The 16,409-nt window shown below is 37.1% G+C and overlaps 1 protein-coding gene across 3 annotated transcripts in view; it reads left to right on the top strand.

The window, feature by feature from the left end:
* The window catches only part of SLC25A26 (solute carrier family 25 member 26), a 241,107-nt gene that overhangs the window by 190,840 nt on the left and 33,858 nt on the right, over positions 1-16,409 (top strand). For all 3 annotated transcript variants that reach the window (XM_032210169.1, XM_032210171.1, XM_032210172.1), the window contains one exon: positions 8,704-8,748. In XM_032210169.1, coding sequence (XP_032066060.1) covers positions 8,704-8,748 — 45 coding nt within the window. The remainder of the gene's footprint in view (positions 1-8,703; positions 8,749-16,409) is intronic.

The raw sequence follows: 16,409 nt of genomic DNA, 5'->3' as shown, positions 1-16,409 counted from the left end.
ATTTTTGTCTCAAGGAGAAAAATGATTTAATTGGGCTATGACCAGAGGAATGGTGCTATTAGCAATGGCATCAGATTTAGCCAGTGTTGGAAATATAAGTAAAAGACAGGTTGGATATACATAGTGGATTTCCCCCCCCCCACTTTTTTTTTGAGACCTTCAGTTGACAACTCTATATGTTGTTCATTTCTCTCTTCCAAATGACCAATCACTTTGTTTATTTGTGTTTCTATTTGCAATTACTTTTCTTATAAGCCACTTGGGAGCTGTGTTATTTTGAAAACTAAGGAACAAATAATTTAAATAAATTCATAGCTGAGTTATTATGTCCTCTTCATTTCCGTTGTTTATGAAATGACCAGATCACCTTTGCCCTTCCCATTTCCCCAAAGAGTCTGTTGCAAATATGTTTCTCTTGGCAAAAATAACTAAATCTGATTTTATGCTATGAACATATTAATGTTTGGGAATGGAGCTAGTCCTGGACTGGTTTTACACACAGGATATGTGCTCTGCAAAATTTGCCATTGGAATCTGAAACACCCAGTTAGCACATCCAATGTGAGCATTAGTTCAAATTAGAGGATAGTTAGTATATGATTGATTAGGAGAGGGGTGGCAGGGGGATTGTGGGAATTTCAGTCTGACATATCTGGAGGCCATCACAGAGGGGAAAGTTTAATTCCTTGGTGACATCAGGACTATTTGACTTTTGCCCAGCAGAAGACAATTGGAACAAAGACATTATACCGAAACATCAAAACTTGTGTTAAATCAATTCATTTTTTCCTCTATTTCATATTATTTATTTTATTTTATCAACAGGAATCAAATACAAAACAGAAAAGCTTAGATCCTACACTAACAACTACAAAAAAGAAAAAAATAACTTAAATATCATATACATTTAACATTAAACATATAGAATCCACCTCAGCTGGATGCTGAGGGGGGGAAAAAGAACAAGAAAAAATGATAAATTCCCTCCCTCCCTTTACATAATGGGTTTACAAATAGTTATAAACGTTCACATCCTGATTTACTATATTAAATAAATAAATAAATAAATAATGAAGGGATCTCTGACAATCAAATCAAACCAACATCTGGTATATATGTAAAAAAGGAAAGAAAAGGAAAAATCAACAAGTTAGCCCAAACATTTTGAGTAGGGTACTGCATTATTCATATTATTGTTAATAATATGCAAATCTTTCAGGCCTGAGGTCACTTTTAGACCTTTGAGTATGTCTAAGGACTTCTGTTAAAATGGCTGCCACTGGGACAGATTTCTTTGTTTCTTGTTTTCTTGGACATGATTGCACATTTCTAGTATTTTTTTTTCCATCTAGGAAAATGTCTGCTGTTATTTTCTAAATATTTTTTCCATAGATTTTGTTCTCATTATTATATGTATGAGCCCAAGAGACATTTTGGTTAAAACAATGTTAGAGGTGGTGCTTGGCAACATGTCAATTTGTATCTTATTTGTATCTTATTTACTGAAGTGGGACAGGAAATCCTGTGAGAATGGATTGGAGAAGTAGGTATGCACATTGGTGCCTACAGACATATCCTTGCCTGACCTTCCTCCATAGACATAGGCATACATACATTTAACACATGTGTAGATAGCATTGTACGGTTAGTCCTCGACACATATCCATAATGGAGCCTGCCTGTTACGTCCCTACGTGTCCCGCCCCCTCCTGTCAATCAGGCATGGTGTTAGCTGATTGGACTATTTACAGTTGCATTCAGAGATTTGGCATGTTGTTATTGGTTAACGCTCTGATAGCTGGGAGTATAAAAAAGCTGTCAGAGCGCAAGTTGTTGGCTTGTTCTGGTTGCTGTTTGAAAATAAACCTGTTGCATGAACGCAGAGTCTTCTCATTACCTCAGACGCTAAGTACATTTTGCTGCCCATTACAGTTATATGTCATAACAGTCATAAAATGGATCAGTCACATGACCAACCTCGTTTTAAGACTTATTGCACCATTCATTAAGGCTAGAATCATTAAAGAAAAGATGCAAGAGGAAGGGCAAAATAAAATGTGAATGACAAAAATTTAAATATTTTTAAATTATTTTAAATATTTGAATTGTCTCACACAAGTGAGTTGGACACGGCCAGCTGTGAGAGTTGGCCTCATCCTGTTGTCCATGCATTTGATGAGGGCAATGCCAGCTCATTGCTGTCTTACTGCTAAGCAGTCCATGTAGGCAAGTCTATGGAATGGAGCCAAACTCAATTCTGAAAAGCCCAGCCCTTTTCCTCAGATGTATTTTATATTGAAAGCTGCAAAGATGAGAAAATTAAAACAAAAACAATTGAAAATGAATAATTGAAAGGCAGGTTGTTGAATTTTGCATTTCTGTGATGTGAACCGCACACTTATTTCACAAACGTTGCATTTGCTTCAGCAGGACAAGACAATCATCCAGCTAATTGCTGCTCAGCAGCAAGGTAGCAAGCATGAATCCCCTCATAAATATATTATAACTTTTTGCTGTAAAATGAACTGAGCTTTGGTACCTGAAATTGGGGCTTGGAAGAAACTTAATCACAGCACTTGAGTTTCATAGCCCTGATAAATAAGAACCGTGTTTGACCTTTACTGTGGGGTTTTGAGATGCCACAAGGGAAATTCTTGTTTGCGATGCCAAATTTCCTATGAGATTTCAGTCTGTCAGCTCCGTGTGCAGCAGTGACATTGATTTCTTCTCCATGCTACTTCCTGCCAATCCAGATAACAAATTTCCCTTAGCAGGTGCCTATCTAACAGAGTTTTGCCTGGTGGAGGAATGGTGTAGCTTCATTTATTAATCATTAGCTGCAATGTGATGAACCAGACCTTAATCTATAACTCTGTGGATATTGGAAAAAGATGGGGGAGGAATGGTCGTAGAAGCAGAGCCTTTTTCTGATGAAAGGGAGAATTTTTATTGTGGAAAAGAATAACCCAAATTCAAATTCTAGTTTATTCCAGTATTATTCATGCTTGCTTTGTACAGAAAAATCTGTGTTTCCCAATCTTAGTGGAAGAAATCTTTCTGTGTATTCTTTCAAAGCAAACTTTCCCAATTTAGTATCTCCCAAGTGAGTTAGACATGTTGGAAATTTTTAGAGTAAAAAACCCCCAATTTATGCAAGATGCCAAGTTGGGGAAAGCTACAGTAGACTGTAGAGTATTTTTAATGGGTCTGTTGTTTTTTGCATAAGGTAGAACAAATGCAAAATAAAAAGCACCTCAATTTTAATCTTTGTTAGGTCTGTTCATCACTTGAAATTTAAAGACAGATGCCTTACTTGAGGCATCTGGGACATTCAGCTATAGGGTCCTTGGTGCTCTCTGAACTTGGTTGTTACCTTACACAGATTTCATTACCTGATGATGTTACCTAGTTGGGTAAGGAAATATCTGCAGGAAAATAACCAAGTGGCACCAAGAACCCCATAGTTCAGTGATGGCTAACCTTTTCAGCACTGAGTGCCAAAACTGGAACATGCACATGCACCGGAGTGCCGGAAACTCAAAAACCAGCTGCATGTGCATGCACACCAGCCAGCTGGTCTTTGGGTTTCCAGTGTGCACATGCGCACCAGCCAGCTGGTCTTTGGGTCTCTGGTGCACACAAAGACCAGCTAGGTGGCGTGCATGCCTTCTCCGGAAACCAAAAAAGCAGCTGGTGATGGCACAGGTGCCCAGAGAGATGGTTCTACATGCCACCTCTGGCATGCCTGCCATAGGTTTGCCATCATGGCCATAGTTCAACCCTGAGCTGCAAATATTCTTCTAATGATACACTCAGGTATATGGGCCTGCAAGTTCTTCAGCCATGTTGTTTTCATAGAATTGTGTGGCTGTTCAGGCTGAAGAAAAGACACACTTGGTTGAAAGAGTTGCACACAGCTGTTATATACCTCATCTGCCATGTACACAGTGTCATTTTTGACTGTTTTGACATATCAAATGAATGCAGTCTTGGACCTTATATACATTCAAATTTGGGTTGACTTTGAAGCAAGTAACTCATAACAGTATTTATTTTATGAAGAGCTCTCAGCAAGATGAATTGAGAGGTTAAATATGCATCCCATCATTCTCTAAGAGCAGACTTTTCATTAAATTGTGAGAGGGCCTCTTGGTTATCCAATTTAAAAGTGGTGCCTGAGTTGATTCATTTTCATTGTGCCTCATTTTCTTCTACATTTCATACTGTATATTCAGCAAGTCAAGAGAGGGACAGCTGTTTCTGAACCAGGATTTACCTTCAGCCCTTTGAGTGACATGTAGTGGTTGCACTTCAAAAAAGTAGTGCGTAAAGTAAATTCCAGCTCATTGATATTAACATGGATATAGTTAAAAGGATTAATCTGTCATATATTTCACTGGGCTGAGCAAACCATTTCAATGCTTTGCACAGACCTAATGTATAATTATTTTTCGTGTCTGCATCAATAAAAATTGTAATTATGGGAGATAACTTCTGGAAGCCTTTGAAAGCTTTTAGGGACTGTATTTAGTCCCATGACCTCAGGTTGGGTTGAAATTTCAAGGTCTGACTGAACAGTAAAACTAAAGTGCTTTCTGTAGATAGAAACAGCTGAGAAATCATGTTATGACTACTTTTGTATGGTTAATAAAATAAATTGATGAACAAAACCCTGGAGTAGCTTTTCTAAATTATGTAGAAGTGTGAAGCATGAGCTACATTGCAAAAGCCTAAAAAGCAGAAATTAACTGGGACTCTTCTGTAGCAAATCAGTAATGGAGTGGAGAGGAGAAAAGAAGATTGAAAAAGAAGAAAAAATTGTGGAGAGATTTATTTATTCCACAAATTTATATAGCCACCACCTTTGTATACAGGTGGACTCTAGATGATTTACAGCATTTAAAAATCTACTGCCTACTGTGTTTCCCCTAAAATATGACCTTCCCGGATAATAAGCCCAATCGGGCTTTTGGGTGTATGTGCTAAAATAACCCCTCCCCCAAAAATAAGCCCTCCCCAAAAATATTGCAACACAGCAGCAGCCATGAGGTGACACACTCACCGCCTCCTGCACCTCAAAAATAATAAGACCTCCTCAAAAATAAGGCCAAGCGCTTATTTTTTTTTGGGGGGGGGAGAAGAAAACAAGACCCTGTCTTATTTTCAGGGAAACATGGCAATAAAAATCCATTAAAAAACCCCACTCCACCCCCAATGGCTGCAACAACAAAATCAAATCAGCCATTTGATTGGCCCTATCACCACTGACAAAGCCCATGTTTTAGGGCCTTTTCAGGGTGGGGACCAACCATTCCTCAAGGGGGATGTTGTTCCATACAGAAGGAGCCACCACTGAGAAGGCCCTTTTTCATCATCCCACCAATCCGTAATCAATGGGACTGATAACATATCCTACCTTCTCATCCTGGTGGCCTGGGTGGATATAATAGTGGAGAGGAAGTCCTTCAAATAGCGTCGCCCCATGTGGAGCTTTCAAAGAGAGATGCAAAAGAGATGACACATGTGCAAATCTAAACTTGTTAAAAGTACTCAGGCTGCTGCATAAGAACCCCATTTGCACAAGGGCTGGAACCTCAGTGCTGCTCTCTAAACTCAGTGTTTGTTGGGGAAGTATGAAGGAAAAGGAATTAAGAAAGCCTTATCTCATTTGGTAGGCATGGAGTGGATGTCACCCTGCCTTTTCAATGCCACTTAAGAACACCTTAGAATCTTCTGCAAAGCAATCCATTAAATGGCTTTAACACCTTCAGGATATTATCCCACAGTCTCAACTAGATTATAATGAAGATTTCAGGAGACAGACATTCAGATGTGAGTGGTTCCTTTGAATTGCACCTGAAGATTTCTGTATAACGCGCCCCACAACATTATTAGACTTGCGAAAATAGCATAGTAGAAATGGCTATTTCCTCAACCTTTTGGCCAGGGAAGTGTTAAAATTGCAATGCGCGTGGATTGTATTATGCTGAATTTCCATTTTTGGAAGTTGAAACCGAGAAGGAGACAGATGGTGATGTGGACAGATAACAAATGGTGAAAGGTTTTTATTTTTTTGAGTGAATATATTAAATTAATGTTAAATGGCTACATCTGTTTTTCTGCTATTTTGTTCGAATGCACTGTATGTCATCTTCATAATTTTACAAAAGGGTAAACAATTTATCTCAGAGTTCTCAGACACATTTTAGTATCACATTAAATTACATGTCATTATGAATAGCTTACTGCATTCTCATCTTGAGTCTTCCTTATTACATGTCTGAATAGTTTTTTTAGGCTAACTAGTTGTGACATAAACTCAAATGAAGCTGAGATTGACAGTTATCTTATAATAATATTTTACACTTGAAAAATTGTAGCTTTTAAGCAATATAGGTTTTGTAAAAACAGTTTGTCGACATGTTCAAAAATCATGAAAACGTAATGAATACACTATCATAACAGTGGCTACATTGCATTATAAAATTAAGCGTGCTTGTTAAATTCAGATGAGTGTAAATAGATTACCTGTTTGCAGCCACATACATAGAACATAATAAACAGACAATAGTCTCTCAAGGTTAATGTTTTGATTGAACATGCACCTTCCTGTGAAAAAAGATTCATAAACAAAATCTGAAAGGATCTGATGTATTCCACCAAAATTTCAGAGATGAAAAGTTCGGCTGCATGGTAAAACTGGCATCCCAGTTTAGCATTACAGACTTAAAAAGGGATTCTCATGATCACTTTTTCCTATCAAAAAAAAATTGCAGTTACAGTATCTATTACCAGTAATAAGTTACTTTTTTGCAGTGCCTATGTAACTTTAAACAGTTGCCAAGCAAATTATTGTAAATTGAGGACTACCATATTTTTTGGAGTATAAGACACACCCCTTTCCCTCAAAAAAAGGCTGAAAATCTGGGTGCGTCTTATACACTGAATTCATAATTTTTTGCCTCCTGAAGCTGGCCATGCATAGCTTTTAGGAGGCTTTCAGAGAGCTCCTGGGAGCTGGGGAGGGCAGAAATGAGCAAAAACCAGCCTGTTTTTTGCTCAATTTTGCCCCCCCCCAGCCCCCATGAGCACTCTATAAGCCTCCTAAAGGCTATCCATGTCTTTTTTGTGACCAAAAACGGGCCCATTTTTGCAAAAAACAGGGTGTTTTTTGCTCATTTTTGCCCCCCCCAGGAGCCTCTACAAACCTCCTAAAGATTATTCATGCCCTTTGTTTGAAAAAAATGGCCCTGTTTTTGCAAAAAAAAAAAGAAAAAAAAAGGCAGTTTTGGGGAGGTTTGCAGAGTGCAAAATCTTTTTTTTTAATTTCCCTCTTTAAAACCTTGGTGCATCTTATACTCTGGTGCATTTTATACTCCAAAAAATATGGTATCTGTACCATCTCAGGGTTCGGACCACAATAATTAAATGGTGAATTTTTAGGATCGGAAATGAGAATTCATCACAGAACTTGGGCTTGTAGTAGCTTGTAGTTTCTGGAAACTAGATGTCTTGTGTCTCTTGGGGTGCCAGCTAATGAGTAGGCTGCCGAGGATCATCATATGCCTTTAACTCTAGCAAAAGAGAATAAATCACTGTGGATTGTCTGTAATTTGCAGCTGTAACTGCATACTATACCGATTATATCACTACTCATTGGGGAAATTTTGGGATTTGTCTAATGGTTAAGTGATCTAGTGGTTAAGGTTCAAATCCCGCTTTAGCTATGAAATCCATCTGGATGACCTTGGGCCAGTCCCTCTCTGTCATCCCAATTCAACTCACGGGGTTATTGTTGTGTGGATACTAGGAGAAAGAAAGTGTGTTGGATATGTTCGCCATCTTACATGTGAAAATAATAAAGGCGGGATATAAATAAATGAATGCGGCACACAAAAATAAATTAAAATTACTCCTTGCTTTTTGGTGTTAAGGAGAGAGCAAACGCTCCCTTTAGTTGGGAAGAACAGCTTCATGGCCAGTCTTTTCTCCTTAGTAAAGTGATTGTAATATACGTATGTGTGTGGAGGGGAAATCTATTTGTGTGCCTTTAGATGTCCTAACAAGAATGGTCTCCAAAGTTCTATCTTGCTGTTTGAAATATCTCGTTGGCCAAAAATGGTTGCAGCCAGTCTCTTGGTCTAAATATTTATACATTTGTATTGAAAACAAATGGAACAGCAGTGTTTAGGCTTTTTTTTTTTCAACATAGGGCATTTTGCAAAGGATAGATGGCAACTCCTTGGAGATACAGTTACTTGCATTGACAATTTGAGTTCCCAAGGGATTTATGAGTTAGAGATCTCTGTTTCCAGTGGTCAGGACTGAACTGAGATTCCTTGTGAAAATAGCTGAGTCTTCAGTTAAATGTCTTACTGAGCTGCAAAGCTGATCAGGCAGCTCTTTGGCAAATAGTTTTCTGTGTGTACCTTTTAGAACATTCTCTGTATTATTTTTCTAGGCTTTAAGTCATTAAAGTTCACCATACTTGATAGTGCCAGTTCTGACTCTCAGAGCCCACCCTGTCTATAATACTTGACAGTAAGTCAAAGGTTCAGCCTTGTGTATAATATAATATTCTGACATTTATAATTTTAAGAAGCCACAGTTCATCGAGTGAATATTTTCCACCCTAATTTAGTTAGCTAACTGCATCCAACTTAATCATGCATCTCATTTTCTTTTTTCTTTCTTGAACTCCAGATTCCTTTCTCTCTTGTACAATTTCCTGTATGGGAATCTTTAAAGGTAAGTCTCTTTATATAAAAAACTGTCTATATTTTTTTTTAAATATAAACTATTACAGATTAAAAGAAAAGACATCCTTGGTTAAAAGGGTATTGCAGAGTCTTGCAGAAATAAAAAAAACTACAGAAAAACCAGTGGGAAAAAAACAAGAAAAAAATGTCAGATATTTTTACAACCGTTGCAAGTGTTTTGATGAATATGAAATCACTACAATATATTTTTATGCATTCATTAATTTGTGATAGAGAGATGGACAAAATGATTTGAATGGTGGAATTGTAAGGTTTGCTTGGATGGGTATAGTCTTATATCATACATTCCTTTCCACAATTTTATGTCATTATTCTAAAGCGTTATGGTATAACCCTAGAGTAATAGTTTCACCATACTGTGATACTTCTGAAGTGCAGAACTAATTCCATTTGTGGCACCTACAAAAAGACACTTGTATGAATTTGCAAGTCTTCTCAATAAGTAGAGTCTATTTCTTCTTTTTTTGCAATGGTAATAGTGAGTATAGAATTTGGAGAGTTAACATTCACATATCTGAAAGGCTGAACTGATAGTTATTTTAATATAAATTGTGTCAAATACACCTTAATGGCTTTGCCCAAATATTGGTGTCTATCATCATCACCATCATTTTAGCCATTGTCTATCCACTGCAGGATAAAGGCCTCTACTTCATGTTTCCAACCTAAACAGTCCTGAGCTTTCTTTTGCCAATTGGATCATTTAAATTGCCAGGAGTGGGGATGGATAATTGGGTATCATCAGCATCTGATGATACTTCACCCCATGGTGGCAGATGAGGTCACCTAACAGCCTCATGTAGATGTTGAAAAGGAGAGGAAAAAGCATTGAACCCTGTGGGACTCCACATAGTAGGGGCTTAGAGTAAGAGCATTCTTCTTCAATCGACATTGACTGGTTTTAATTGTTAAATGGTTTTAGGATTTATTTTATTGCTAATTTTAGTTTGTATTTGAAACTTTATGTATTTTTATGTGTTTTTTCTTGAAATTAAGAGAGAGAGAGAGAGAGAGAGAGAGAGAGAGAGAGAGAGAGAGAGAGAGAGAGAGATCAACAGAGCAGAAAACAGAAGAAATGTAAACATTGATGATAAATAAGACTTTTTATCTCTTCCTTTCCCCATCTTAAATATGTACAGTACCAAACATAGTAAGGGTTTAGTCTGGATTGTCTTCTCACAGCACCTGTGGCTTTGAAGTATTACAGCAATTCTTTTATTTTTAATTATTACTTGTAATTTTTTTTTGAAAATTTTATTAATTTCATATATACATTCACAATTATATGATCTCATAACTGTTATTAATAATATGTATTTATAACAATTTTCCCCCTACAGTTGACAATATACTTGTGATTTTCTTAATTATTTTTTTCATTGTTCAGATTTTGGTTTTTAGGGGCTGAGACATAATACAATAATACAATACAGTACAGTACAGTACAGTACAGTACAATACAATACAATACAATAGCAGAGCTGAAAGGGACCTTGGAGATCTTCTAGCCCAACCTCCTGCCTAGGCAGGAAACCCTATACCGTTCCAGACAAATGGCTATCCAACATCTTCTTAAAGACTTCCAGTGTTGGGGCATTCACATCTTCTGGAGGCAAGCTGTTCCACTGATTAATTGTTCTAACTTTCAGGAAATTTCTCCTCAGTTCTAAGTTGCTTCTCTCCTTGATCAGTTTCCACCCATTGCTTCTTATTCTATACTCAGGTTCCTTGGAGAATAGTTTGACTCCCTCTTCTTTGTGGCAACCCCTGAGATATTGGACCACTGCTATTATGTCTCCCCTACTCCTTCTTTTCATTAAACTAGAATACCCAGTTCCTGCAACTGTTCTTCATATGTTTTAGTCTCCAGTCCCCTAATCATCTTTGTTGCTCTTCTCTGCACTCTTTCTAGAGTCTCCACATCTTTTTTACATCATGGCAACCAAAACTAAAAATGTATTCAAAACTTTGGCTGCAAATCATAGTTTTGCTATAATATTATACGAATGTATATAAATATATTATAATATATACTATACATTAGCATAGAACATTTCCTGCAGTCATACACAAACCTTTTGCTCTAGATCAGGCCATAAATTGACTTATTTCTGAAAAACAAGCCTCAGATGATATTCTGAATGGATTATTATTCATTATTATTCATTTAAATTTTACTAGTAGTGGATTTTGGGTGTTGAAACCACCTGTCTACCTGAAGTGTGATTTTGACCACAACATATTTTTATTGGTTACTATAACCTGTTGTTAGATGCTAGAAAATTTCAGTCACTATGGTCGTATTCTTAGGAACTTAATGATATATTTTCCATTTAAAAGCTATCTAAGTAGACGAAAATCTGTGGTAAATCTACAGCTTCAAATAACTATAAATCAAGAGAACAATGTTACTAATTATATTTACTTTTATTTGACTATCATATTTCATAGATTGCTATAAGAATATGCTAAGGTTTTTGCATGGCTTCCATTGACAAAACAATGCCCTTGCGTTCCATAAGTGAGGAAGAAGTCTCAGTTAGAGTGCAGGTTTCAGGAATGTTAAAGAATTACAAACACATTTTTATTAGGTTATAAACAGAAGTGGGTCCCTACCGGTTTGGACCAGTTCGGCTGAACCGGTAGTGGTTTTGCTTCCTGGGTTGCTGCAACTGGCAGCGACCCAGGCCTGCCATGCCCCTGAACCGGTTCTCCAGGTGACGCCATAGGTGGCACCATCTTGTTTTTTGCTCCTGTGCATGCGCAGAGCAATTTTTATTGCACAGTTCATGCACGCATAGTAGTGACTGCCAGAACCCACCCCTGGTTATAAAGTATTATAAAATACAAAATACAAAGCAAATAAGAGGACATTGAAGGGGAAGGGAAAAGGGGAAAGAAATATGAGGAAGGATAGGGAAAGAAATATTGACTTCTGACTCTATCTGTTACAGTAGAATAAGGCCTTTACAACAAATCACAACTTTTTGTTTTACCGTAACAGTCATTTCTACAAAAGTCTATCAGGAAATCTATCAAAATTTCATTCTTTTCCATGGGAATTTTAAAGAATTAAAATGAGTTCCTCAAATATCCACAAGGAAAATGGTTCAATTAAAATGCCTTGAAGCTCTCAAATATTTTTTTTTAATGTCTACATTTTGCCCAATCTATTCGTCTGGACTCTGAAAACTACCAGTATGATTTCGGGGGTTCGCATCTTTTCTAGTGACCTTTTAGCTACATGTGAGAATCTGCCTCCTGAACAGTAAAACAGATTTTTTTTTGCAAGCATTTCATCTTAACCTGACTAGATGTTTTAAAATTGGGGAGCGGGGAGGGAACAGAGATAGTTTGTGGGATCTATGGTCTTGGCATATAAGTGGTCTGTGAATATTTTCAGGTAAGTCCTTTGAATGGCCTTAGTTTATTTACTCTTCAGTCCTTTGCTCAATTATCTAGAATTTTGTGAGTCACAGTGAATAGAGCAGGGTTGCCAATTTTTTTAAATGTCAAGCATGCCCTCCTCTAAAGGGGAGAATAATGGAAAACGAAGACCAATGTTGTTGCAAGTTGGCCAAATTGGGCTCGAGGACTGTTGTTCCCTTCATTGACCTAAATATTCAGTAACAGCTTGAACACTGTTCTTTCTTGCCTTGATGGCTGACAAAACCAGCTTGAATAAATAACATATCCCAATTTACCAGCTTAATATTTCTCTGTAAAACATCTTTAGAAGCACCTGTTGCATAGACCGTTCCTTGAAAGTATTATAGAAATTCTTTTATTTTTAATTGTTAATTATGATTAATTAGAGCATGGTGGTGCAGTGGTTAGAATGCAGTACTGTCGGGCAAGCTCACTGCTCACTCCAGGAGTTCTGTTCTGAGTGGCTTAAGGTTGACTCAGTCTTCCATCCTTCTGAGGTTGGTAAAATGAGGACCCAGATTCTTGGGGAGAAAATGCTGAATTTGTAAATTGCTTAGAGAGGGCTGTAAAGTACTGTGAAGCTGTATATAAGTCTATGTTTTATTGCTATTGCTATTATTAGGTTTTTTTCACTGTTCAGATTTTATTTTTGGCAGCTCATGGTGAGAATACTCACATGCACATCAGTTAAAAAATCTATTGTTTTTGGCATCCGAAAGTTTTTTTTTTAAATCCCTAAACGTAATCTGCCTGTCTATTTTTTAAAATTTCTTTTTCTTCTGTCTCTTTCTCATTCTCTTTTCACAGCCCTCTCTCTCCTTTCCACCACCACCCCCTCTCCCTTCCCATTTCCCCTTCATACTGTTCTCAGTGGCATTAAAACTCAGGCTAGATGAAACCCAGACAAAACTTTAAATCCATTTCCTTGCAAGCTGTGCAGTAAGTGTTCTACCATTCACTTCTCCATCTCGGTGCAACGACTACGCTTCTTTGGGGGATTAAACACTGATCATTCTGTAACATTAACGTGTCTACCATTTGGTTGGGTGCCCTTCCCCCCCCAAAAAACCCCCGATTTCTAGGGCACCATTTCAAAGGAGGTGATGTCACTTCCAGACAGTGGGAGTGGACTTGCCGTTCACCTAATGGTTGCTTTTTCTTCCTTCCCTGTCTCTCCCCCTCTCCACTCGGCCATGCGAAGAACACTGTAGCCCCAGCTGTTCAGCAAACAAGCCCTTACTTTATTCATGTCACAAGAATGGTTATTCACAGTGGCTTTAAAATATTGTCAAAGACATTCTTGTGCACCATCTGTACGTGGCAAGAGCAAGGAGAAAGGGCCTTTACTGGCAACATTAAAACACTCTTTGAAACCACTTAAGAATTTAGAAAGACACAGCTTGTGTGAAAACAAGCTGCCAAAGAACAGAAACACAGGGTGTCTCTCCAGGGCTTCCAAAACCTGCTTTTAGAGTGAAATGCAATCCTTTTTCTAGAAAACAAAGTCTCTCTGCTTCATTCATGTACCCCCCAAAATAAAATCCAAAATGTATTTATTCTTCAAGGACTTTGCATTTAAACAACTAGATTAGATAGCACCATAAAAAAAGGTAGCCCAGTGAATAGCATGATTCGTTCAAATGCTACATGGATTTTTGTAACAATAAACAAATTTATCAGTGGTGGTGCAAGAAATAAACATACTATTTTAATGATTAAATTAATTTAATCTGGGGATTTTCTAATTTGTGGTACCATAAATTGCTACTGTAAGCATGTACAGACCAAACAAGGAACAAAGCCAGATAGAGTTTTGGCATTTTTTATTTACTTAGTTATTTTGTGTTTATTTATGCAATGTATATGCTGCCCATCTCACTATCCAAAGTGACTGTGCTCCTGTTTTATCCTTGCAAACCAAATTAGGTTTTCAGATGTTTTGCAGCCTTCCTGTGGGCTGTGATTCCTAATTTGAGAAGCCCCTAATTTGAGAATTTGGTGCTTCTTTGCCAATATCTTATTTTATAGTGGACTATTCTTTTGTTGGTCTGCAAAATTGTCTTCAAAAAAAGATTTCCTACAGAAATTTATTAGAATATCTTTTTGGACATGTAGGTTTATGGCAAAAGTTGGCAGAAGCTGGAAGGAATCTCTGAAGGAAGTCAGTCCCAGAATTGTAATAATAGGATTTAATCTCTGGTATGAGCTCTTCTAATGTTACAGTGTTGGGAGCTTAGTTAAGACTGACATATAACATCATAAATGAGAAGGTTATCTTTGAGCATTTAAAAAAAAACTATCTTAAGCATTGTATATCTAAATTTCTTCATACATTAAAAGAATATAAGAAAGGATACAAAAATATAGATCATCATGAGCGTGTTGGTTATAAAACTTTCTGGCAACTAAGGAAGAACTTGGTTGGCCTAAGAGGCGATCTTGAATTAGGTGGGAAGGACTATGCAGTTCTTCCTAGTGTAAAGGTGACAAGATTGCTTCACTAAATTGTGTCAGATTGTTGACACTAAGGAAGAAAAGAAGAATAGCAAAAAGTCTGAAACTATTCTTTGTTGTTGTTGTTGTTGTTGTTAGGGTTGAAGGTATGTTTCCGTTTTGTTTCATTTTATTTGTTTGTTTTACAGTTTTGTATTTTATTTTCTATGATAAAAGAGTAAATTTACAAATAAAGTCTAACATTATTTATATAAAGTGTTTGCCTCTAATTTTATTAGAATGTTTCAGTTTAAGTTCTCATTGGTAGAAGCAGGTACAAATATGTTTATGGATATTTCAGTAGCTCAAACATTTTTAAGTAATGGTGGTCCTTGACTTGTGACCACTATTGAGCCCAAACTTTATGTTGCTAAGCAAGCAAGTTAAGTGATTTTTTTTTGCTTCCTTTGTAACTGTTCTTGCCACCATTGTTGTTAAGTTAGTAGCATGGTTGTTAAATAATTATGGCTTTCTCAATAGCTTTGCTTGTCAGAAGGTTGCACAAGGTGATCACATGACCCTGGGACATTGCAACAGTCATAAATACATGCCAGTTGCCGAGTGTCCTAATTTTGATTACATGATGCTGCAGATGCTGCAATGGTCATAAGTGTAAAAATCAGTCATAAGTTACTTTTTTCACGGTTGTTGTAACTTCAGTCACTAAACAAATGGTTGTAAGTGGAGGATTATCAGTACTTGCAGAATTTAACATTCTAAATGAAGTAGCATGGTTTTTTATTTTTAGAAAAATGATAAAGATTAGTTTTCTTTGTCCAGAAATAGTGAAATGTTTTCTGTATTGAATGCAACAGTGCACCTCTTTCCTCCCTTCCGAGAGAAGCATTATTTACCAAACAGTGATGTGCAAGTATGGTACTAGTAGAAATTATAGCAGGTGGATGACGATAAGATACATGTGATAAAAAGTATCAGAGGCTTAAATAATATAATCCATCATGAGAATATCCTTCGTCTTTGGAGAAAGATGTTCTGGGTATCTCACAGAATACAGAAATTTATTTGCATTCCAGCATAGGTCCTACTTTGGAATTTCTTAAGCTTTTCAATAGCAAACCAAAGGAATATAGCACACAAGTGACCTAGGAAGACAGGGAGAGCCCATATTGTATGCGTTTCCATGTGCTTCATCCCAAAGATTTATTTCAAATTTGTTATTCATAAAGGAAGAGCGCAAGATTGGGATGGGTCCTTTGAAGTGGAAAACAAAGTCTTCTATTCAGGCTTGGATCTAATAAAATACACATGACACATTAGGCTTGGCATCACGGTCTGCTGTAAAAAGCGCGCCACTTGTCATATTTTGGTTTCCGATATTGGGAACACTGGTGGGAACAGGTATTGCCCTGGAACAAAACCATGATTAATTATATCCTGCTGTCTCCAATAGTATGTGCCCTAGGCCATCAGATAAAAGAATATTAGAAAGAAATTGGGTGAGTTGACCAGGGAATTTTTAAGTTCAGAGATAATTAGACCTTAATGATGCAGATAAATAGCTTTTGACATTTTCCATTGTATCTCTTCTTCTTCTTCTTGTGCCATATCCATCATCGGATGTTGGCGATCATGTTGGCAATCCTATTTTTATCAACAGCCACACGAAAAAGTGCTGTTGAGTTTTGTCCAAACCAGCCCCTTAGATTTTGAAGCCAGGATGTTCTTTTTCCGCCTGGACCTCATTTG

Source organism: Thamnophis elegans, chromosome 2, assembly GCF_009769535.1.
Source record: "Thamnophis elegans isolate rThaEle1 chromosome 2, rThaEle1.pri, whole genome shotgun sequence".
Taxonomy (NCBI): Eukaryota; Metazoa; Chordata; class Lepidosauria; order Squamata; family Colubridae; genus Thamnophis; species Thamnophis elegans.
The sequence above is the reverse complement of the archived record's forward strand: the minus strand, read 5'-3'. Positions and strand labels throughout refer to the sequence as shown.